Source organism: Neolamprologus brichardi, chromosome 20 (assembly GCF_056152115.1).
Source record: "Neolamprologus brichardi isolate AB-2024 chromosome 20, ASM5615211v1, whole genome shotgun sequence".
Classification (NCBI taxonomy): domain Eukaryota; kingdom Metazoa; phylum Chordata; class Actinopteri; order Cichliformes; family Cichlidae; genus Neolamprologus; species Neolamprologus brichardi.
The window spans coordinates 6,700,213-6,723,864 of NC_142123.1; the positions used below are offsets into that span (position 1 = coordinate 6,700,213).

Genomic DNA, 23,652 nt, shown 5'->3' on the forward strand with positions numbered 1-23,652 from the left:
AATTCCAGGGAAGCTATTCACATAGATTTATGGCTAAAACCAGATTTCTCTTCCCGTCTATATAGCTGGCATGGAAATCCAGGAGGTTACACATCCTTTGTGACATCTCTGTGTGTGTCTTTGTCTCGTAGATGACAGTGAGCCAGTGGACAGCATGTACGACACAGAGGCTGATCTGCCAGGTTTAGCGGCTGGCAGCGGAGGTGGCGCCGACAGCCCAGAAGACGACGCAGAAGACGGCATCATCAACATGTCCCCCTTGCCCTCACCGACTCCCTCCCATCCAAACAGCAACCACCACCACCTGCTACACCCCCATATCTATGCCTCCCACCACCACCATCTCCACAACAATAGCAGCAGCAGCAATGACCAGGACTTCACCACACCCAAGGAGGGCTCGCCCTATGAGGCGCCTGTCTACATTCCCGATGACATTCCCATTCCCAGTGAACTGGAGCTGCGGGAGTCCTCTGTGCCCGGTGCAGGTCTAGGTGTATGGGCAAAGACCCGCATAGGTGCTGGTGAGAGGTTTGGTCTGCACAGCACAAAGCATCATGTGGCCACAGGCAAAGACAGTTCCTTTGGATGGGAGGTAGGAACTATCACAGGTTCTCTGTGCAGTCATTATAGTTGCTGTTCTTTTAATTAGTTTTATTTTATTTCACATAAACTGTGGGTCCTTTTTAATCCGCTACTGGTAACGCAGTACAACACAGTAAGACACGGCGCTAAATAGAAGTGAAGAAAGTAACTAAAGCAATGAGGCACTTTTCAGCTTTCACATTTCCTCAAGAGAATCTGTCTCATCACCATAGATGCCCATTCTGTTTCCATCATGTCTATGATTGGACCTCATCTTTGATTGTCGCATACACTCAAAGTCATACGCACACAACACACTTATCCAGAATTCCGGCAGAGCAGCGTAGCAATGTCAAATGGAAAAATCTGGCTGATTAGCGGTGGTATCAGCTTTTCTGGGCGTCGGTCTGAAGCGAGCAGACTCATTTGGTCACGGCATCTGATATGGAAATGGAAGAAGCGTGGCCCAGTGCGGTGGCGGCATATTGAACTATTAATTTTCATTTCAACATGACATTAGAGGATATTGAAGTTGCTTCAGTAAGCTCATTAAGGGAAAAAAGAAACTCCTGGTCTCTGTCTCTCTCCGTCTCTGTCTCGCTTTCTCAAATGCCTAATTAGAGGTGAAATATGCTGGCCTGCTTTTCGTTTCACTGACTCCTTGACTGTTCGTTTTTCAGGAGGACGGTCATTCACGTAGTCTCATATTACATTCATACATAACAAAGGATAGAAGCTTGGACAAGTTAATCATTGGAACATCATTCTGAAAAGGGCAGGATGTGATTGAATTAGACACCAGCAGCTGATGGGCACAGTTAAAAAAAACTTTAACCAACAAGGCAGGGAATTTTTTTGAGAATGTTGCCATGGTTTCATGCTTTATACTATGCAATACATAGTTCAAATGGCTCATGTTGATAAAATACCATCAAAAAACCAGTCAGATGAAAATTATGTAGATAAATTAACAAAAGAATCCCATCATAGTTTCAGTCTGAAGAAGTCTTTTTTTCAGCCACGTTTTCTTCTCACCAGTTGTAGGAGCATGCAGACGATTAAAACACTCAGGCACACGCTATGTGGCAGTGTGCCAGGGTGAACATATTCCTTTTTAAACTTCGTATTATGGCCAGCCATTTGGGGTGCAAGAGGCTTCTCTCCAAAAGCTACACACTCCCCACAGCGCTCATGTTTTCTCTCAGTTTTCCCTCCTCCTTCCCTTTTTTTCTCCCCGGACACCCGGCTAATGCATATTCATCAGCATAGCTTCAGCTCTTTTGCTTTAGGATGAGGCTGACTTAAGCTCTAAAGAGACACATCCACACATCCCCACCAAAGTGCCCTGGCAAAAACACTCGCACCTGGCCTAAAAAAGGAAGAAACTCAGGAAAATTTTACACTCTGTCTACTCCTTTAAAATTCAATTCAATTCAATTGTATTTATATAGCGCCAAATAACAACAAAAGTCACCTCAAGGCGCTTTATACTGTACAGTAGATATAAGGAACATACAGTATATCTCAACATGTTGAAGGATATTACAAAGACGTTTTCTGTTCATTTGTCAGTTTCAGTTTCATAAGCCACCCGGAAAGGTATGTATGCGAACACAGCCAAGACTCAGCTGATGCTGGAACATTTTGGCGTTTTGTGACATTTTCAATATACTCTTTCTAGATCAGTATGCATATTGCTATTAGCCTGAGGTCAGCTTTATTTCTCTTCAAGGTAAAATCTTTGATCTCTGCCTCACAACCTGTCAAAAGAGAACAATAATTCCATCTTCTCTTCTTTCTCCTTCTGAATAGCCGTTGGAGGACTGACCCTGGCTCAGGGTGTATTATTTTTTAAAGATATCCTGTCTGGGCTGTGGGCTGGAAATCTTCAGAGGCTCTTCTCTCCCAGACTCTTATCACAGATAGTCATAACAGTCAGCCTGTTGATAGTCATCAACAGACTCCCTTAGGAGTCCCATACACCCCATTTCTCCCCCCTTTCACCATCTACTCATCTACTGCCCCTGGTCTTAGACAAATAGACAGGCGAGGGAGGGACAGAACCTTGGCTAAGTACAGAAAGATGTAAGTGGACACGAGAAGACTTGATGCTTTTTGATAGAGGGAAACCGTAAAATGCAAAACCCCAAAATGTTTCAAACAACATCAAAAATGCAGGAAGAAAACACGAGTGTTCGTTAAAGGTCTGTTGTGTGTTGCAACAGTCCCCTGCCAAAACGCAGTGATGTGCTATGAGAGATAATAGGAGAAGTCACCCGAGACCTTTGTGTGTGATAGTATCTAACCAAGGCCTCATATGTTAGAACTCAGCAGGTACTGTGACAGTTTAGATCAAAAGCTGAATGTAATTATCAGAGTGATTATCTCTGCATAGCTGTGCTTCCACTTTATCTAAAAATTTGTAAATTCGTGATGTTGGGTGAACCCCAAAGGCACCACCGCTCCTCCCCCCAAACAATCTTGGTTTCTTCTTGATGACAGCCTAATTTTAAGTTATAGAATTATGTAAAACTCAAAGGATATTGATTAAACTGTAAGTGAAGCCCTGTCAATCCTAAGAAAACCAAATTTCTAAAATTGCAGTCATAAGGTTTTCACCCATCAACAGTGATATTATAATCCATCTGCAGCAGCATTGCTGCATCCAAAACAGCTCAAATACACTGTCTACATTTTTGTGGATTTTTGACTTTATTTTTTATTTGTTCTTTTTTACTAAGACTGGCAATAACTCATCATGTTGGCTTTGTAAGCTCTGTGGTCTACCAGTGAACCCAAACAGCTCAGTCACATGCTCGATGCTTTAGTGCTCTCTGGATCTCTGAGTAAAAGCTTAAGATGGGTGCAGAGAAACACGGGGTAATAGAAAGAGAGAGTGAAAGGTTAGGAACAACAGAAAGAAGAAAGGGAAAGGCAGAGAGGAAGCCTGCTATTGTCTGTCCTGGGGCACTGGGAACTGGAAGAGGTGTTAACTCAGACTCATTTTAGTGAGACGGACAGCTCAATCTAAGAGCTGCTTCGCTGCAGGCCATGGCCATTCTCTTCTGTCTCAGATGCCCTCTCTGGGCCAGCACTGAGTCATCCATTTAAAAACCATTATGCTCCCCCTTTAGCTAAACATGATAGAACGCCAGAGCCCCAGGTCCACCTTATGTGTGTGTGTGTCTCTGTCTGGTTGGGTGTGTAGGACTGCTAACCCCTGAGGATAGGAAGGCAAGCAGAGAGAGGCAAGGCCCACAGAGAGTCCAGTGTAGGGATCTAACTGTCAGAGCGACTGCTGCTATTATCTAACTGGTAGATTGGCTTGACTTGTCTATTGATAGAGACATGTCGCCATACAGTAGCTAGAGGTATTGTGTTCTTCACTGATTGGCACTTACTAGACTGTATGATCATACTCCCGTAGTGCTCAGATGGCAGGAGGCATATGGGCAACACATCTGTGGTTGTTTTTGGCAGCCACACATGTTAATAAAAAATTTACATTTACTATAGAGCTAGGAAAGCTACTAACAGTGTTCCATATAGAAGTCAAGAGATAAAAGGTTAAAAATGCAACTTGACTTTGGGCTTTAGGAAAAAAAAATACATAAAATCAAATCGCTGTTTGTATTATGAACATTTGTTAAGAAAACAAACCGTGCAACCAAGCCCTTTCAGTGCGATATTAATGGTGTTTGCACATTCTCCTTGCCCTGTGATCACTGGGCGTATCTTTGCACCTCTGAATCATGGCTTTTAAAACTCACCTATTTGGTTTGTCTTTTCTCTCTATCTTTTGTTTCTCCAGATTGTGTTTGCTATCTCACCAAGTTTTTGCATGAAGGTCACACATCAAACCTCGCAGCGCATTCTCACCAACTTTGCGAAGACAGAGCCATTTGCTTGTCTATTTGCTACCATTTAATGCTCATGCAATTAGCTGTTGTTGATGTTCTGGCTTATTAAGTTTAAGGGATTTAAATATTCCACAGTGGAATACATTAAAGAGGATTATTGTGCATTTTTACATTTTGATATGCGCATTGATGCTGACCCTTTGGACAAAGTCAGCGCATATGTTTTGACATATAGAAATGTGTGCTTTAGAGTCCATTTAGTGAACCTTGGGATGACTTTGTTGCCAGGCAAACTTCCTTCTCCCTGTCCGTCATTCTTTTTCTGTTTACTTTTTGTGGGGTGATTTTCCATATCAGTATCATTTATCCAGTGATGTGTGGAAAGAGGTGAAAAGAATGCTAGCTCTTCTGTTTAGCCAGTTATTGACTTAGTGATAGGCTAAGTCTTCTGGCGGGCACTATAATGTCGCCTACGTCCTACGTGACAGATACCCATCCAGCTATGGCAGGATGTATCTCCCTCACCATGTGTCAGGCACTTAATAAATCGTGTCACAGCTCAATTCTTTATTGTTCATAACCTAATCGCTGAGCTTAGCTAAGACCTTCTTTTCAAATGCTTTGGAGGAGAAGTCCTGGCGCACCCTGACACTTATCTGTCCTGACCCACTTCTTGTGTCTTGAAGTGTTTGCTTGGCTTTTGTGTTTTGCCCGAGGAGGGCAGATGGCCAAGTTCTTATGCCCCACAGGGCACTCAAGGTGCAGTTTGCAGCTTGTCTGATCTGTTTGCCTTTCACAGGAAGGTGTTCGTTATCTTGATGTTTACCCTTAAGGTGACTGGCACTGAGCTGATAGAGCAGAAACTGCCTGACTCTACCTGAGGACAGCAGACACATCAAGCAAAAGGATAATGTGAGTGTCACGGCACTTGTAAAGGTGTGAAGGTGGTTTATTAAACACAAAATAAAAATAGACAAACGGCAAACGGAGAATGAACGAAACTATACTGGGAACAACTAACTACTGAACACGAACCAGAACACGAACCTGAACATGAAGGAAGATAGACGATGGTATATGATGGTGACAGCAGGGAGACCACACGAATGGAACATGGTAGAAACACAGACAGACCAGCGACTACTACAGCAGAAGACACGACTTAAATACACTCAGAGAAACACAGGGAGATTACACACAGGTGGGGGACACAGCTGGGAGTAATTAACGAGACGAGACAAGGGAGGTAAACTGAACACACCCACATGAGATGCAGAACTTCACAATAAAACAGGAACAAGACATCACTACACAAAGACGCAGACCAGACGCAGAACTAAACCCACATAAAACATGAGAACACAAACCCTGTGAACAAAACCCTAAACCAGAACCGCAGTAATATAATCTATCGTAAATAATCGAAACACCAGAGAACCCCAAAACACTCCATAATGCAAAAATAAACCCAAAACATAATAAATGCTGGGTCGAACCGAACCCAGAACCGTGACAGTGAAAGATAGAGAGAAAGAGCAACAAGTCTCTGAGTCATTTCCTGGTTAATTTGGCTCATGCGTTTTGCAGTTTCTGCACAATGACAACCATGCTCTGATGTAACAGTTGTGTTAAAGATCACATTAACCAAAACACTGGAAACAATATCATTACATTTGTTTTCAATCTGAATGTCATGGTTAAACTGACACCATGTAGGTTATTGTCTGGCAACTCTTCATGTAAATATATTCATTATCATGTCTGTTAGTTATCAAATGAAGACCATGCTCTGAGAACCATGTGGCCTCGAGCTGAAAGTACTTCTTAGCTGGAATAATGGCAGACCATGTTAGCTTCGTCTCCTCAGATTTTGCTTTGTTGGAAAGTAAAAGAGAGTTATATTTTTAAATTTCACATCCTCATAACTCATCGAGAAAAATAGCCGCTAATATCATACAGTTATGAAGCTAGTTGTGACTAACATCTTCTGTCTTACAACAACTATTATCAATGCATTTTGGGGAAACTAAATTTTACACAGCAATGGCACAAAAACATAAAATTATTGATTAGAGACTACTGATTCTAGATTAGTTGTAAAACACATATTGTTGAATTTTGCTACATTAAATCTTTGCCAAGGATCTCTAGTAATTATTGTTATTTTTAAAAGAAAGTATTCCCAACATTTAATAAAGCCGTGAAAAAAAATATAAATACTGAATTTTACTGCTGTAATTAAAAATAAATTGCAATATTGAATCTTTTGATCCAAGGAGTGTTATTAAAACCTCAAGATTCTGAAAACTATACATATATACAAAAATTGCACATACAGTTTTCGTGATGCTCATATGAAATCATTTGTTAACATAAGGAGTTAGTTTAGCACACGTGCCTACAGTCCCACATCATAATGAAAGGGATATCAATTCTGTGGTTTCTAATAACAGTATTGACCAACACTATGTGGTTTTCTGTCGTCGTTATTTGACTTTGACAGAAACCCCAAGTTTACACACGGAGCAAAAACACCAAAGAGAGAGGGAGTGTAACACCACAAGTCCTGGGCCTGTGCTGTAATATCTTCCATTCAGATTCATTTTATGTAGGTTTTAAACATGCCATTAGCCAATTTAATCCAATTTTCCCAGCTTTCGGAGCACTCCAATGGAACAGATTCCGTCTAATATTAAACATATGGTATCCGTTGCCCCTGGAAACGGCACAGCAGAGCAGCTTTTTTTTTTATAGGGACCTGTTAAAGACAAGCCTCCTGTGTCCCAGTGCAAACAATTATCAGTTATGTTCAATGAACATTGTAATTGATAACGAGGAAGCAGGGCAGCAAATTAAATGTCAGGTTTGATTAGAAGCCTGATGCCTTATCATTTGTTCATAACTCGTTGCCAACATCTGTTAATTAGTTAATAAATTAATCAGCTGGGCTCAGATGAAAAGTGGACGGGCTCCTGAGGAAGTACACAGGGCAAAGTCATCTATCTTTGAAGGAAGTAGAACTCAACAAATATTGTCTCAGGGATTTGGACTGTTTTTACTTGGTCACTGGTTTCAGACCTCAGCCACCTGAGCCAAGCAGTCTCAGTGGATCCTCTTGTTTGCCTGAACAATCTCCTCACACATTCACACCACAGTGCTATCTTTTATTACACGAGGCTTCCTTTTGCAGTCATGCTTTAAACTTTAATTCAAAAAACCCTCACACCAGGGCATCAGTAGTCTGTGGTGAAGCACAGGTAACTGCCGTCCAATCCTCTTCTGCCCCGCTCTTTCACTGTGTTTTCAGAGGAACCCCATCGTTCATCATTCCTCCGATGAATAGTCCCATCAGTTACAGCCTCGAGGCAGAAGCACACAATGACACTGTTCTTTGCTTCACTGGAAGATGATGACATTTGTCAAATGCTGTTTTTGTTGGTATTTAGAATTACGCTCTTCTGAAGAAATGGCCTTCTGTGCTTTCAAAATTTTTGCTTGTCTACAGAAGACGAGGTGCGAGTCCTCCAATGCGAGACCATTGCCGGTTCCAGATCACTCACTTTCTTTCATTTTCACTCACTTTCCCCCTTTCTTTCGCCCTCTCTCTCCATTTAAATCTCAATCCCTTATGCTGCTTAACATTTCTGCGACTCAAGCTGGAGGTGGTGACCTAATAATCAGGTTCCCGTGGCTGTTGTGATTACCATTTTCCATAATCAGATACACAACATGGCCCAAACGCCTTAGCTGTAGGAATACTTATTTTCATGAGCTTCTTAAGGCTCCTGTGCTGTACTGTAGACCTCGGTGCATGAGAAGTCAGCCTTGGAGGAAAATGAAACACACAGCTGTGCCTTTTAATTACTTTTTATTAGGTGCAAAGACTAGCCTTCTACACAGTGTGTGTCTTTGTCAGAGCTAAACAGGAGTATAAAGATCCCTCATGAGCATATGATTGACCATAGAAGGAGACGTAGGACTCGTATTGACCAGTAATTTCATTATGAAATTAAAAAAAAGGTTCAGTTAACTTTTCTGTTCTCTGGTTTTGCAAGTGTTTTTTGCTTTTAAGATCTTCAGAAAAATATTAATATTAGTCTGGGTATGTAATGCAGTGTGATTTAACACATATGTACAGCCATGAAAACTGTACAAAACTACGTAGTAATACATCCACACAAGCATAAAGAGGCAGAGCCAGGTTAAAAAAAAACCTTCTCCAAAGTTTTTCTTTCCTTTACTCAGTTACGTAGCATAACAGGGTAGAGTTAGAAGCAAAGCACCATGACGACATTAGATCTGAAAACAGTGTTGAATTATTGAAGTGTCAAACATGCTCGGACTTCTTTACTTTGGAAAGTCTCTGGAATCACTTCGGTGCTTTTTTTTTTTTTTTGCTCATTTTTTCCACTACTGTCATTTAGAGCAAGACCCGGCGTCTTGTCAGCATGAGACAACATGGAGGTTTCGACAGAATCATGATTTATAGGTACCTGTTCAGTGCGTCTTGTGCATGCAGATGTTCATGTCCACATTTCTGTTAATTATCTTGGGCACTGGTCCATCCTCCTAAAATCACAATTCTCCCAATAAAGACAAGATCCCCTAAGCAGTTTGTTTTAACATCTTAATTTAGTGCGAGATCTGCTGTCAAGATGACAAATAACATTCCAAATAGAGGGTTCTCAGACATTTAATTGATAATTTTATCCCCTCATTTGATTTATTTGCATTCTTCTGAAAACCAGTCATTGTAAATCTCGAGGTTTGTTGTGCATTATGAAGCTCGAGTGCAGTTGTGTGGTCGTTAATGTTTCTTATTGTCCTCATCTGAGAGCAACTACACAAATGTAGAACAGACTGAAAAGAGCTTAGACATGTATTGTTAAATATTGAGTGATTTGCAGCTAGAAATGTTTATGAAGGAACTCCCTGCTTGTTTGTCTGGTAAACTTGGCCTTCTTTAGCCAGATTGATTCATCATGGCTGAAACCTAAAGAAGGGTTGGTGTTTTGAGTGAGCGTGAAGACAATAGGCCACGTGAAATTAAATATACTTATAAAGACACTTTTACTTTCATCAGTTTTTGAGGTCAAAAATTGTTACCAACAGAGGAGCAAACACAGAAATAAACAGCAAGTGGAGCTAACAAAAAAATAAGCAAATGAGCACAAATCTGCTGAGTTCTGTTAGCTGGGTTCAGTTTGGATGTCTGCAAAGAAAGGGAGGCTGAAAGAGGCTAACTTGTGCAAATCTTCTTAATGCTCCGAGCGGTGTACTGCAAGCCCCTCGGTCCTCCTGTCCTTGATAAATGTCATATGATTCTGCTCTGTGCCACTCTGTCTTGAGAGGAGGTGACCTGATGTCGGTGCAACTGGTACACAGTGGTACCGAGCATGCCACCTCAGAAGGCTGGATAAAGAAAACTGCAAAGGATTCTGCTTCTCTAATAACCTCTAATAGGTCTGAGCCATGTGAAGTTAAGCAATTATGCCAAACAACAGAACAAAAGCAAAGCACTGTCATACTGCTGGTGTGTGGGACTGTGTGGCCTTAGGTGCACATAATACCAGCATTCAACTTACAGGACAGTCATTTGGAATTACAATCTGTCCAGGTTTAACTTCTTCCATAATAATAAAACATTCAAATTTTTAATACGATTAAACAGGTGATTTAAAAAAAATAGCGAGAGACTTATTATATAATGTTATGTTTGCTTTTATTTCATTGAGTTCTTTGTGTTTCTGGTGACAAAGCTTGCTCCCCTCTGCTGGCCGAGACCTCACAGTGGCACTTTCTGATGCCAAGTGCGAGTGTTTATAATGTGCAGCTGAGCATGTTTCTTCAGAGAGTGTCAGACTTTTTACTACTGTAGAGACACATACAGTGTGTACAGTGCAAGAGCATGCCAACTAATGCACAAAGCACTCACACATTTTTCACATACGCATGGATTCACACGAAGCTTACCAAACTACTCAAGTAACACAAGTCAGCACTTTTCTAACCCTTCGTCTTCTTCCTCTCCCGTGGAGTGGGCTGATTGGGACAGGAATCCCACCATAACTTGTTTTTTTTTAACACTATCCGTTCAATTTTCCGTCACCCCCTTTTTTGTTGCTTTACACCTAATTGTATAAGTTTCACATCTCGTGTTGAGCAGTACACTTAAAACACTTATGTCCAGTTCTAATGCTCACAGGTAGGAGACTGCGGTCTCCTTTTACATGCCATTGTACTGTCAAGTGTTAATCTCTGTGCTTTCATGTGCTTTTATGACAAAATACACGACACGCTTTAATTATACCAAGATTACACACTCAGATCTTTTCTTTTGTGAGTCATTGATTTTTCAACCTTCATTCTCAACCTTACACGGCCTCTCGCGCTATTTCTCCTCCTTTTCTTTCTGCTCCATCCTCCTCTTTTCCTGCCCTCCGGGGTCCCAGTGCTTCTAATTCGGCCTTATCAGTGAAGTAATTTAGCTGCCACAGCTTGGGTTTCTGTCGCGCGGCGAGTGGCCCCATTGTCCTGCCCTGCTGTTGCTGAGATAAACCCTCAGATTGAACAAAGTCCGCGCTGACCTTTACAAACTCCCAAATCTCACAGTGTATACCCCTCCAACAGAGATTCTCTCTACCTCAAGGCCTTTTCTTTGGGTGGCAGGGCTTTGGGCACATCAACTGGGAGGAGGAAGGTGAAGGAGGGTGTGTGCGTGGGTATGTGTGTGAAAGAGTGAAAGTGTGTGGGGTTAGGGTGGATTGAGTGAGCGTGAGATGGACAAGGGAGAGGGATTAAGATGGCTGACTGAGCCTGTCTATATTTCCAATGGCACTTCGCTCTAAGAGGGAGGCAGAGAATAGAAAAAAATGCACTGCAAACAAAGCATTCAAGTGTGCATTTTACAGACTCCTTCAGACCGATGAAGGGAGCTTTGAAGAGCAACATTATCTGTCCTTTGTCCAATGCAAAAATATGATTTCTCTTTGATGTACAAAGTGAGTTTGTGGTTGTTTTGCTTTTTGTCCGAAACAGCTCATTGAAAGAATTGTGGCAAATGCTCAGTTGATCCCCATGTCTTACGTCCATTGTTTTTTATCATGTCCTTCATTCCTTGGCAGACAGCCCAAGAGGAGTCTGTTGGGATTTTTTGCTTTGACCCACAGTGAAACGACTAGAGTGGAACGGTTTAAGCCAAGTGGTTTGGGTAGTGGGGAGGTGGGGTCACTGCTGTGACAGCGAGGTTTGGGCCACAATGCAGCAGAAGTACCCTCTCCACTGTGAACTACTGTCATCCTTCAGAAGCCACTCAACTAGCTCTCCACAGTGCAAATCCTTTCTCTTCTCTATTCCAGCTGTCTGTCTGTCAGTTAGACACAGGACCTCATCAAAAGGCTTTGGAGTCGGGATTGAGGAAGACTGTGGAGGGAGGCAGGGTGGGAGGGGAGAGAGGAGGAAAAAAAAGTGCTGTTACTGTAGTGGGTGGTAATGCTAAGCAAGGTAGCATGCCATGGGCGGGGAAAGGAGCTTAACACGGTTATAAGTTCAGGTGTGAGAATAGTTGGTGATGGAGGATTGGAGTCAATCCACACATCCCTCCATTTGGCACGGCAACCCATTGTGCATCCCACTCTCTATCCCTCCATCCGTCCTGCTTCCTTTCCACCTCCCCCCACTCACAGCCACCTGCCTGCAAGCCACCACCAGTGTTCCCAGGGAGATGAGCGCCATGGAGAAGAAGGCCCACAAGGGATTAACTTTTCACATGGCTTGGAGTCCTCGTCTCAAAAGACCTGACAACCCCAGACGGCTTGATTAAAAAAGAAAAGAAGAGAAGAGGAAAGGAAAGGAAAGGGGGAGGGCAAAGGAGGAGGAGAAGAGGGGGAATTCTTCACATGATGGCCCTGAGAGAGGGATTTTGGATATTGGGTGTCTTTTTTTTTCTTCGTCCAAAGCCCCCATGTCTTGGTTGAGAATGAGCAAATTGTTCCTCCTGTTCTTTCACCATTCCCTGTGTTGCCCAGCCTAAAGATGTGGGTGGGCATCCACTCACATTATTGACTCCATAAGGAAAGCCTATGGCTAAAAGCAAGAAATCATGGAAGTGGCAGATTACACGTTTCATCCTCTTTTATTCTTCTTTTGCCAAATATACATCAAGAAGAAGATATAATACAATATTCAGTGATCAGCTGCAGCTCGATACAACTATATGATAACGTCACAATGTATTTATCCATTGTTAATCTATTATCAAAACCCTTCTGTTGTTCTGTGTATGTCAGCATTGCATTACAGGCAAGGAAGACATTGGCAGAGAGAGTCGGCCAACCGTTGCCGGCTTAAAGTTCTAGTGTTCAAGTGGCAAGGCGCCCTATTTCCCCTCACTCTATCCCAGATAAATTGGGCATCTCAGGTTTGTCTGTGAGAAAGAGAGGACAAAAATCAAAACAAATGCTCCCACTGAAGTGAAGATGGGAGTAGGGTTGACTTTCCTCTCTGGCTAACGGATCAGCAACTCAACCTTGCGGGATAGCGGGCCACTTTATACCTCCCATCTTGTCCAAGTAACAGAGTGGCCCGACAGAGAGGTCAAGAAAGGTAGCAGGGTATCATTTTACAGATCACCACTCACCCTCTGGCTTCCTCCACATGGCTCACTTACCCTCTTCTCATCTCCACTGCTGGGATAGACTCACCCTCTCTTCCCACACCCCTCGGGTAGGACACAAACATTCATTGAAAACGGTTTCGTGGAAGTTGCATCCACTTTCTCTCTAAAGTTGCTGGCTGATCACATCAACAACATCCTCGAAATTCCCTCATTTCATCAGTTATTTAATCAGTTATTCTGTTATTTATTTTTTCAGCTCAAACTTTATTGATTTATTTGGCATTCTTTGACTTAAAAGCAACAATATGTTTGAGGTAGGAACAAAAAAAAAAAAACAGAAATAAAACACAGAATGTGACAGGAACAACAAACACCACACCACACTTATTTCTGATTACTTTTGTAGTAGCTGCAATGTTTTAGTCATTTCAGCTATCAATGCAAGAAATATCAGGAAACGTCATAGCTAACTGAATAATTTCACTCTGATATCAATCCAGATTTGTATTGAATAAATCTGCCCAGTATGGCCTTAGACTCCAGCAAGGTTCTGGACCTGTTTTGTGTGCACTTAACTCTAATTTAAAGCAGATTTCCATCCTCCAGGATGTTTTAGGCATTCTTTCTGTGTGGACAGAACAACTGTAATATTACAGTGATCTACAGGTAGCTGTTGGTTTTTATCCCAAGAAACATATCTTAAACCAACATAGAAAACATGATCATGATCAACATGATCAAGACTGATGTCCAGTTAAGTATGAGAAACTTAATAAAAGCATTTAATTAAATACATTTTATTTAAATATCAATAATAACTGTTGTGTATTAAATATCTGAATGTGTGATTAAAAAAAAACAAGAATAATGCAAAATGTCAGATTGTGTCTTAATCATAATCGTAAAGCAAATAATTGTGGAAGTTAGGGACAAACTTTAGAAAAAAATACACACGCAGTCTCACGATATGAGCAGTAGGGCTGCACTCTGTGTTAATGTGCGAAAAAGTATGTAAAGTGTGTGACCTCTAATGATACCCACACAGAGCTTGAACCCCCGCTATTCCTAAAGCGACAAAAATGACAGAGGAGATATGATACGCTGACTCATATTCTTCTGACCCTCACACTAAATCAGTATCCAATCAGTATTTCTTTGTCTGAGCACTCCTTTCCTGCAGCACAGCTATCATTAAGTGACTCATTTAGGCCATCACATGTGTAGCCTGCTGGTGGCTTTTAATGGGGAATGTTCTTTCTACTGTAATGCATGCTGAAGTAGCTGGGGCTAATGTGACCCCTATAGTTTGGCACTGCATTAGTGCCAGAAGACCCAGCAGTGAGCCTTTAACCTGGGGACGACAGGGCCATGATTATGTTCACCGCAGGGTAGGCTTGGCCAGAGGACAGTCAGCGATACACACAAAAGGATATGCCTACAGTGACTTACGCAGACACAAGGGTAATTACTAGCTTATTCTCTGTAAGTTAGTTATATCTGTAGTCATACATGACCAACTTTTAGTTCAGAGAGCCGGCCCCTCTTGTCTTTATAGGGTAACTTAAAAAAAGCACTTAGAAATGTATGTACACAAGTATCTTTCCTTTTCCTTTGTGCAACTTGTTGTTGATTTTAATTTTTGAACATGAATAGAAAATTAAGTAAGCATGCTAGGATATGCAAACACATAAAAAAGGTCTAGCTCACATAAAATTGGCACACTTACTCTGCCTGTCCCATTTCCCTTTCACCACTTTAACAGCTCTAAAGTTACCGTGTTTACTGTCTCTGTTCACTTACTCTTTCTCTCACTGTCCCTCTTGGACACAGACACCAACACACACACAGACACACACACACACGGAGGTTCCAATCGTATTTCAAGATAATTCTCTCTGCTCTTGCTCTTCTTGTCTCAGTATCCTGAGCCACTAGACACTGAATGGACCACAGGGAAAGCTGATCTCACAGACAGACACACACGGTGCATGCACACATACGTGCACACTCACAAAGCTGCGTGTGGTCCCACCATTTCAATCGTCACCGTGTTTTCTAATGCTTCATCAGGTCCCATGGTCAGGGTCTCGGACTTAAGACTAATCTTTTAAATTCCCTTCACTGTTTCATTCCCTTTTGTCTGATCAGAAGTCACTTGCCCACCTTTATCACTTTCTCTTCCACTCTGTCTTTTGCGAGGCTTTGTCCCTGTGTGACTGTCGAAGATTTGGTTGTTTTCTTTTCCATCTTACTCTCTGCTCTTTCTGTTTTCTTCCTTCTCCTGTTCGCGCTTTGCATAATTTAAATCAGAATTCCCATGTGAGTACCTTGCTCTTGACCTAGCTTAGAAAGCTCCTGATTGCTTTAATAGCAGTCTTTGGACCTGGAAGGTGGGTGTCTTTAAGGAACTCTGGTGAGAATCATGTGTGTGTAGTGCGTACTACCAAAGGGTGGTTGATTGGAACTGACCTCAAGAGTGTCAGGGGAAAAAGAAGCACAAATATGCAAAGTAGGCGTGTGTGCTTGCATAATTGGGCCAGAGAGGAATACAGCAAGGTCAAGTAGAACAAATGGTCAGTGGAGTGAACACTATGAGTCTATTAAAAAAAAAAAAAACGCACAATATGCATATGCATGTTCAAGGGGTAGTGGTCACTTTGAGGCTAGAAAGAGGATGCTGTGATGGACAAAGTTGTCAGTGCTGTTCCTACTCAGGGATGAGTAGCGACTTATGGTTTGTATTGCAAAGCTTCTAAATGGAAATGAGTGTATGAAGTATAGCATTGCTGAAATAAAAAAAGAGGCTTCGTGCTTTGTGGGCTTACCTTTGGTAGAGTGCAATTTAAAATTTCAGCCGGAATACACAAAAGTATAAAAGCAAGGTGGCGTGCTTTGCAGAAGAGGCACAAGTGTGCACAAGGCTAAGTCCTTCAACAGTGGGATTGCCCTAGCATTAGCAAAAGTCAGGAGGCCCAAAGTAAGCCCAGCTAAGGTTGGGGTGAGGCCTGTCAAACCCAAAGATTGAGTTTGAATTAGGCACACCATTCAAAGCTACTGAAAGGAGTTCCTGAGCCTCCTATTCTCTGCCAGCAAATTGGGAGGAAATCTGGCTATTGTGCAGAGTTTTGAAGAGGCTGCCGATGGGGAGGGGGCTGCACACTGTGCTTACCTATAGACAAAGGGTCCTGGGACATCCAGGAGAGGCTTTGAAATCGCTTTTGGGTAGAGACAGAGGCGGCCTGGAGTAGCTCCTGGTGTGGAAAAGGTCAACAGTTCTCTGTCAATGTAGATACCAAAAAGAAGGAGGCTAAACTTGAGATTTTACAGAATGGAAGCAATATGAATAATTGGAATTCAACAAAAAAGTAAAATTTCTCTAATTTTGAAAATGTGAAAATATGTCTAATATAGTAGTTATACCATGTATTTCAGTTAGTTCAGTTCAATTGATGCTCTTTTTATAATCAATTAACAAACATGGGCTTTAAAGTGGTTGATGTCAGCTGAAGTTATTCACACCATTAGGTGCACGTAGTAGATCACAGTGTTGTGTAGTAGAAGAAAGACACAGTTCCCAGCAGTGGTGCTGAAACTGCACCACTGTGTCACAACATAACTACATTTCTCCTTCTGAATTAAGCTGGTTGTTCATCCAGTGAACTAAATGTTATACAGTACATGGAAAGAACCAAACTGGTATAGCAATAATACAGTAACACTTTTTTAAGTGGCTTAACTCCGTATTTATAAATTAAGATGAAGCAAAAGCACAATAACAAAAGATATTGAGTGTATTTTCTTAAGAAAGGTCCCAAAAAGCAGTAAACCCAACACTAATGTACGTCATCAGAGATAACATACTAGCAACGTATTTTATAATATTGTCATAATTTTGTAATACTTGTGAAAAGAAGTGCTAATTGGCATTCTTCAAAACAAAAGTCTGTTTTATTTGTTACTGCATTACAGTTGTATAATATCTAGTTCATAATATGGGGCACCAAGCTACGTGCATACTGTTACATAAATTGGTCGCAATCTAAACACATCTTCAGTTTTCCGTTGTTTCGCTTACCATGGCAGCAGCTGAGCTTCTTATATGTGTGTGAAAAAACTAACAACAAAGCAACTTGTAATGATGATGATGATAATGATGATGGTCTTCTTTTGGCTGCACTTTGATGGATGAGGATTGATGTGACCTTTGCTGAATTGTGTGTGCCTGCATGTGTTTTTGCGTATGAGAGAAGACAGACAATCCCTTAGGCTAAACAGCCCGGATCACCAGACGCACACATAAACACACACGGTTTAATGGGCAGACTTATGCTGCAGCTACCCTCTTCCTGATCAGCAGTGCAGCCCAGGGCTCTTCCGGAGTCGCTCTCTCCTACAAGAGTCCAGCTCCCCACGTCTGGCCTACTATACCAATGCCACCCCTCTCTTCTCATTTTTGTTCTTCCCGCTTCGCTCTCTGTCTCTCGCTCTCTCATTAATCAATGTCAAGCTGTCCAACAACAAGGCCGGCATTCTTTCGGTTCCTTGCATATGTCATTGTGACCCTCCCTCCCCCCACTCCACCAAGTGAGCCGCCACCATCTTCCTTTCACATGGCCGCAGAACTGAAACCAGGGCCCGCTCTGCCAGCTTGAAAGGTCGTCTAGCAAAAGGAAGGGAGAAAGGTGAGGAGGAGGCAGTTTTCTCACTACTGTCTATTCTTCCTTCATTTCTCTGCTTTCACTAAGCTGGGGACAGAAAAAAAGCACCATAGTCTAATATAATTACCTTGATACGTAGAGGAAAAAAAAAACTTGGGAACAGTCAAGGCATCGGAGGAACGTACATGTCCCCACTGCAAAAACTGACATTGGGGTGACGTCTTTTATATGTAGTTTTTGGGTGTCCAGTTTTGTTCCACTGAAGGGCTTTTTGACATCTACTGAACATCTAGTGTTGACGTCTGTAGACCCTCCATATAGAGGCTATTTATAGTGCAATTATGGTTGTTGTGGACGTGTTTTCAACTCATTTTAGACGTCATTTTTATACTGCTTCTAAAGGGTGGAGGACATGTTTTCTATAGGCTACCAGTTAATTTTTCCGTAGCTTTGTTTACACTTTGGCTGCTTCTCCACGTTATCAAATGCGGCTCAGACAATCAAATTAAGTTATTGGAAAATGATCGGGAACAGTACGCCTCCTTCTGAAATGGGACTAGATCATAACAGTTCTGTGTGAAGGAATGCAGAGTGATCAGCAGACATCTCCAAGATGGCATGCTAAAACAAAAGTGAACAGCTACACGGTGGATTTTGAGCAGAAATGTCCCCACCTTCTCACAGGCAGTTTACAAAATGTGCTCATCGACAAAGTCTGTCGGGCAGATAGTCCAGTTCATGCATACACACTTGCACAAACTTTCAGTCCAGCTACTGATCACAAGCACATTCAGCTCTTGCTACAATCATGAGCTCTTCACAATAAAACAGGATACTAAAAATCAACCATATATAATGCAAATGCATTGGATCCATCTTCCCTGCTTCTTTCCACTGAGCACCATTATTTGCACAACTCGTCATTAGCCTACAGAAACAGTCAGGAGCCTTTCTATCAAGATATGCCACATCAGGAAAAGATTGTTTTTGCTTGTCTTGAATTTTTAAGGGTCTCTGCAGAAGCAAAAGTGATTAACCTCAATATACTGTCCTTATCAAACAGGAGAAAGGTAAGAAACGCCTTTATATAGATGAAATTAAACCAATATTATTCACACTTTCATACACACAAAAACCTCAAAATCAACACCTGCAGCTTTTTTGTGTATCCCATGGACTGTTTTATTTACTATTACTCATGGGTATCCATTTCATTGTCACAGGATGCAGTTTCTCTTTTTTTCCATACTGTATTTTCAGTATTAACCCAAAAAATGAGCAAACCCCTTCAGAGTCCCTCCTATCACTAATACCCTTTTTAAACACTTAACTGTCCAGGTTTACATTAAATAATGAGGCCACTTCTCGCATGAGCTCCTCAGCATGCTGTTTGTTTATAAAGAAGCAGATTGCCTCCAAATCAGCAATCATTTAATGGGTGGGGGGGGCATGTACTTGGAAATCCTTTCTCTCTCTGTGCCCTCCTTCCCAGAGCATCTGTATGTATTTGTTGTACTAATGAATGGAACAAAAGTTTCCGGGGGCCCAGCGTGAGGAGGGAGCAGTCTGTGAGGCAAAACAGTCGTGGTGAGCCTGAAGTGGACTCTGCTGAGTGGTCAGTTGCTGTGAGGTTGACAGTGAGAGAACAGTAGACAGCGAGAGTGATGGAGACTTGACCCGGCAACCTCTCCCCTCCAACCCCTCTCTTTCTAAATGATAGATGGCCGTCCCTTCTTCTGCACGTCAAAAGCTTTTGCCCCCTCCAGACCTCCAAGGTCACATGCTTGTTCTTTACACATGTACAAATACACATATGCTCACAAATGGCACATGGAAATACTGATGAAAACACAATCATTCTTTTCATCTGTGCCTGTGGTCAAAGATTTAAACTTCTCAGCTTCAGACTGACTCAAACCTTTCAGCTTTACCTCCAGAACTTGTCATAAACACATATACAGACATGCACACTCAATGTCACTCCCACTGAGACCTTTACCTTCAGGCAGCAGATATGGATTTGTTAAGAGTTAGAGTTAAAAGAATGGACAGACAGATCAGTAGAAGGGCAGGGAGAGAGGCAGAGAACAAGGAGTGTAGACCAGACACTGAGCAGTAAATTACTTTGCCAATCAATCTTTCCCCTGGGTTCCCTTGATGAAAGCTGTCCAAACTTTCCCCCAGCACTAAGTAACCCTCCCACAATTTGTCAGTGGAACGCTGGGAAATAGGATGGACAAACAAGTGGCAAGATTAAATGTTGCTGCAAGGGTAGAGCGAAGGAGAGCAAAAGAGAGAAAAATCAGGAGGTCAAGCTGGAGAGAAAAAGTGTCGTATGTGTGAAGCGAATGGGATGGCAGTGTTTGGATTAACAAAAAAAGAGGGATGTGTAGTGGGATGGAAAGAGACACTCATACGGTATAAAATGTGGGAAACTGTTAAGGAAGATTTGCACTGAGGAATGCATACTATTTTCCTCAATTTGGCTTGGGTAGCTTCTGACACAGACATACACACTCGCATAAAAGCTTAGGCTCACCGGTCTCCATGGGTGGTACGATTGGGTGATACGCTGTGACTCAAAACATGCCGGGGTGATACATTGTGACTCAAAACATGTGACACCTCCCAATTACAGCATAGAGCAGAGCTAAGACTACAGAGATTTGCAGCTGCCTAAGTTACACATAAAACACATTTTAACTCTCCATTTTTTTTTAAAGAAACACTGGCTACAATTATAGAATCTCTCCCCCCACGCGCGCACACACACACACACACACACACACACACACACACACACACACTCACACTCAGTCTTTTCTCTTTTACACTTGTTTTCTGGCAACTTTCAGAGCGCCTCTGCCCAGAACAGTGAAGGGAGACTGAGGACTGTTGGGAATGTTAATTTGGTAATTTGTTGTTTTATATAAGCAGAGGACTGATGGTGGCGGTGCAGTGAAGGCAGCGCACACACAGTTGGTGTGTTTGTCTGTTGGGGGGTGTGGTGGATGTGGGGTGGGGGGGTGGGGGTGGGGGGGGTGTTCGGTGAAAGGAGAGGATAACTCTGGGTGACAAGGTCCGGAGCAGCGATGCAGATGACTCCCGACCAAGTTATTTTTCCTCGAGAGAATCGGGCAAAAATGCCACCACGGTTGGAGAGAAAGAAGCGCCCCATGCCCATAGAAGGTATTAAGATGTCTCTGATGCATAGCTGCCCTCCTCCTCCTCTTCCCCATGTCTCTTGCTCTCAGTTACTCTCTCACTTCTAAGTCTGGGATGGTGGCCAAGTGCCACCAAGGACACTAAGGCTAATAAATCATCCTCATTTCAACATCTGTCCAGTTCCAAAGGGCTGCCCACTGCCACCACCCCACCCCTTGTGAAGATGGGTCCTTGGCTTTATTCCTCTTTCAGCATCCTTCCATACTCCCCCACGAACACCCCCTTCCAGACTGACAAAACATCCATTGTCCCATGCCCAAGTGAAGAAGAGACCCTCTTTTCCCCTCTTTGACAAAAGCCGTCTGAAGCCAAGATGGGGACTGCCAGCCGGGATGCCTGGGACCCGGCAGGGGTGCCCCCTCTCCCCCTTTTACTCTACTCCCGCCTTCTGGTTCATCCATCCCTTGCGCTCGCTCTCTTTTTTTACTTTTAATACTCCCCTCCTGTGGGGGTCACTCACTCAGCTCACCCCCCACCCTTTTCATAGTGGCGAACTCTCAGCCTTGCATAAAGACATCAAGTGACAGCAGTGAGAGAAAACAGCCAGATTTGGCAGAAAGAGATATTCGACATGGCTGTCAGCGGCCATTCTGCATGCCTTTTGTTCCCTTGGGTGTAGTTGAAATAGATAAATAAACAGCCATAGGCTGAAAAGCTGGGATCAGAAGCTTGTCGCATTTATTCATATTGAACGGAGAAGAAAAAGAGGCAAAAACCTGCTGCTGCCAATTAAGAAGAATGAGACAAAACTCAATTCACACTGTTTAGATTTGTTATCATGACTGAGGCTAAAACTAAGCTATTCAGTGGCTTTCTGTGATTTGCTCTAAAGATGGCAGTAGGTCTTTAGCATTGTGGGTGTCTCTGTGCTGCAGAGATGATCCGTGAAGTTGTCTTTGGGCTCATCGGTTAAGAAGCACTCTCGCCACGGTTACTCACAAGGCTTCATTTACTGTGAATGCACAGTGTTTTTTCCCAGCACCTCCAGTTCACCCCCAGCAACAGGGAGTACCGCCCATAACTGTGGATGGGCCAAGCTCCAGCTATATTCAAAAGACTGTCAGCATATGTAAAGAGCAAAGTCATGCCACATTGTTTTTTCAAAACAGACATAATAAACTGAGTTATATATATGTTTTATATGTTATATATATAGCATGCACCATCTGCTTCTTGATGATGCTGATTTAGTTTCTTAGCCCAACTTTCTTTACAGTGGACAGCTGAGCAACTGCTGTTCTTCTCGGCTATTACAAGATATTGTTACAGATGAAGTCAAGTCAACCAACACAGTTGTTTGTTGAAGCCACATGAACTCAGCTTGTTGCAAGGACTGAACCTCGAGTCATCATCGTGTCCTGGTGCTGATAAAAAGGGTTAAGGGTACGTGGTAGCTGTGGACACAAGTGGAATAAATCTTAGACTAAAAACAAAACCTAGCCAGTTGGCTAACCTGGTTTCTGATGGTTGTTTGCCAAGAGTGTGAGCTGCTGTTAGGTTTACTTTTTGTAGTTGCTGACTGCCTGTCATTCAGCATCATTGATAAGAAGTTGTAAGCATAAATTGATGAAGGACAGGCTGAAACAACCAACCCAGATGTACAAAGTAGTATTATAAGATAGTACAAGCCAACGCTTGACATAAATGACATAATACCTAATATGCATAATTCTTTGAAGTGCATAACACTGTTATTACATTCTGATGATTGATTTTGAAATGTTTTAACATTGTTGTAAACTGATAAATCTTACATTGGACCCTTTACGGTATTTAGTTTCACTTTTCAGTGTTTACTGGTGGGCCTCAAACCTTAACTTCATGCAAATGTTTTCATTTTGCTGAAACTGCTCAACCAGAGAAGAACATTTACCAATAAGGTCCTGTGATGAATTACTCAATTAGTGTTGGTGGCATTTTTGTTTCATATTTTATTCTGAATTATGTAGATGGCGGCACTGTAATTAATGTTTCTTTTTTTTTTCTTTTTTGTGGTTGGGTCATTATGCATGGAAATGTATTTGCTTCTAATTTAGAGTTTAGAGTATTAGCTCATTATAAGTGGCAAGGGTTTTGGGATGGGAATATGTCTCTGCAAAAGGTTTTTGACAAAAAACTTTTTTTCCCCCAGTGTCCATTTATTGTTTGGGTTCTTAGCATTTCTCATTAACATAATATTATTCTGAGTTAATTCACATCAGATTTCATTATATAAAAAAAGATTACGTACGTTCTGATTTTGTAAAGATGATCTATAATCACATTTTCTGCTTCCTTGCAAATCATATCCTGTCACTGTGCTTCTCTAACCCTGCAAAACATTTCCATTTCCAATTAGGCACCAAGAAGAATAGCTAATTTACCACAGCATGCAGACGCCTGATGTCTCAATCTGCCCAGTGTCACCAGTGTGAAAAGGAGTACTCTGTAATCATGCAGACACATTCACTTATAGAGACACACATGAAAGAAAACAGGCTGCACGGAGTATGAGAGTTGCGGACAGACCCGGTCCAGCGAGGGGAGTGCACGAAAAAGTTAAGACATGAAAAAAGAAAAATAAATAATCGACTCACACTTAAAAAATGTGAAGAAGGGTCTTATTGAGGCACTAGAGCAGCAGGACAGGCAGCAGTTCAGTAGTGGCCCCAGATTGACTTGTCTCTGAGTGGACAGCCAGCCAGCTCCTCCACACAACACCCACATT

General features: G+C 42.2%; 1 protein-coding gene across 1 annotated transcript in view; it reads left to right on the top strand.

Annotated features, from left to right (window-relative positions):
- The window catches only part of prdm16 (PR domain containing 16), a 185,420-nt gene that overhangs the window by 58,036 nt on the left and 103,732 nt on the right, over positions 1-23,652 (top strand). Inside the window, 1 exon segment of the mRNA XM_087834434.1 lies at positions 132-595. Coding sequence (XP_087690560.1) covers positions 132-595 — 464 coding nt within the window.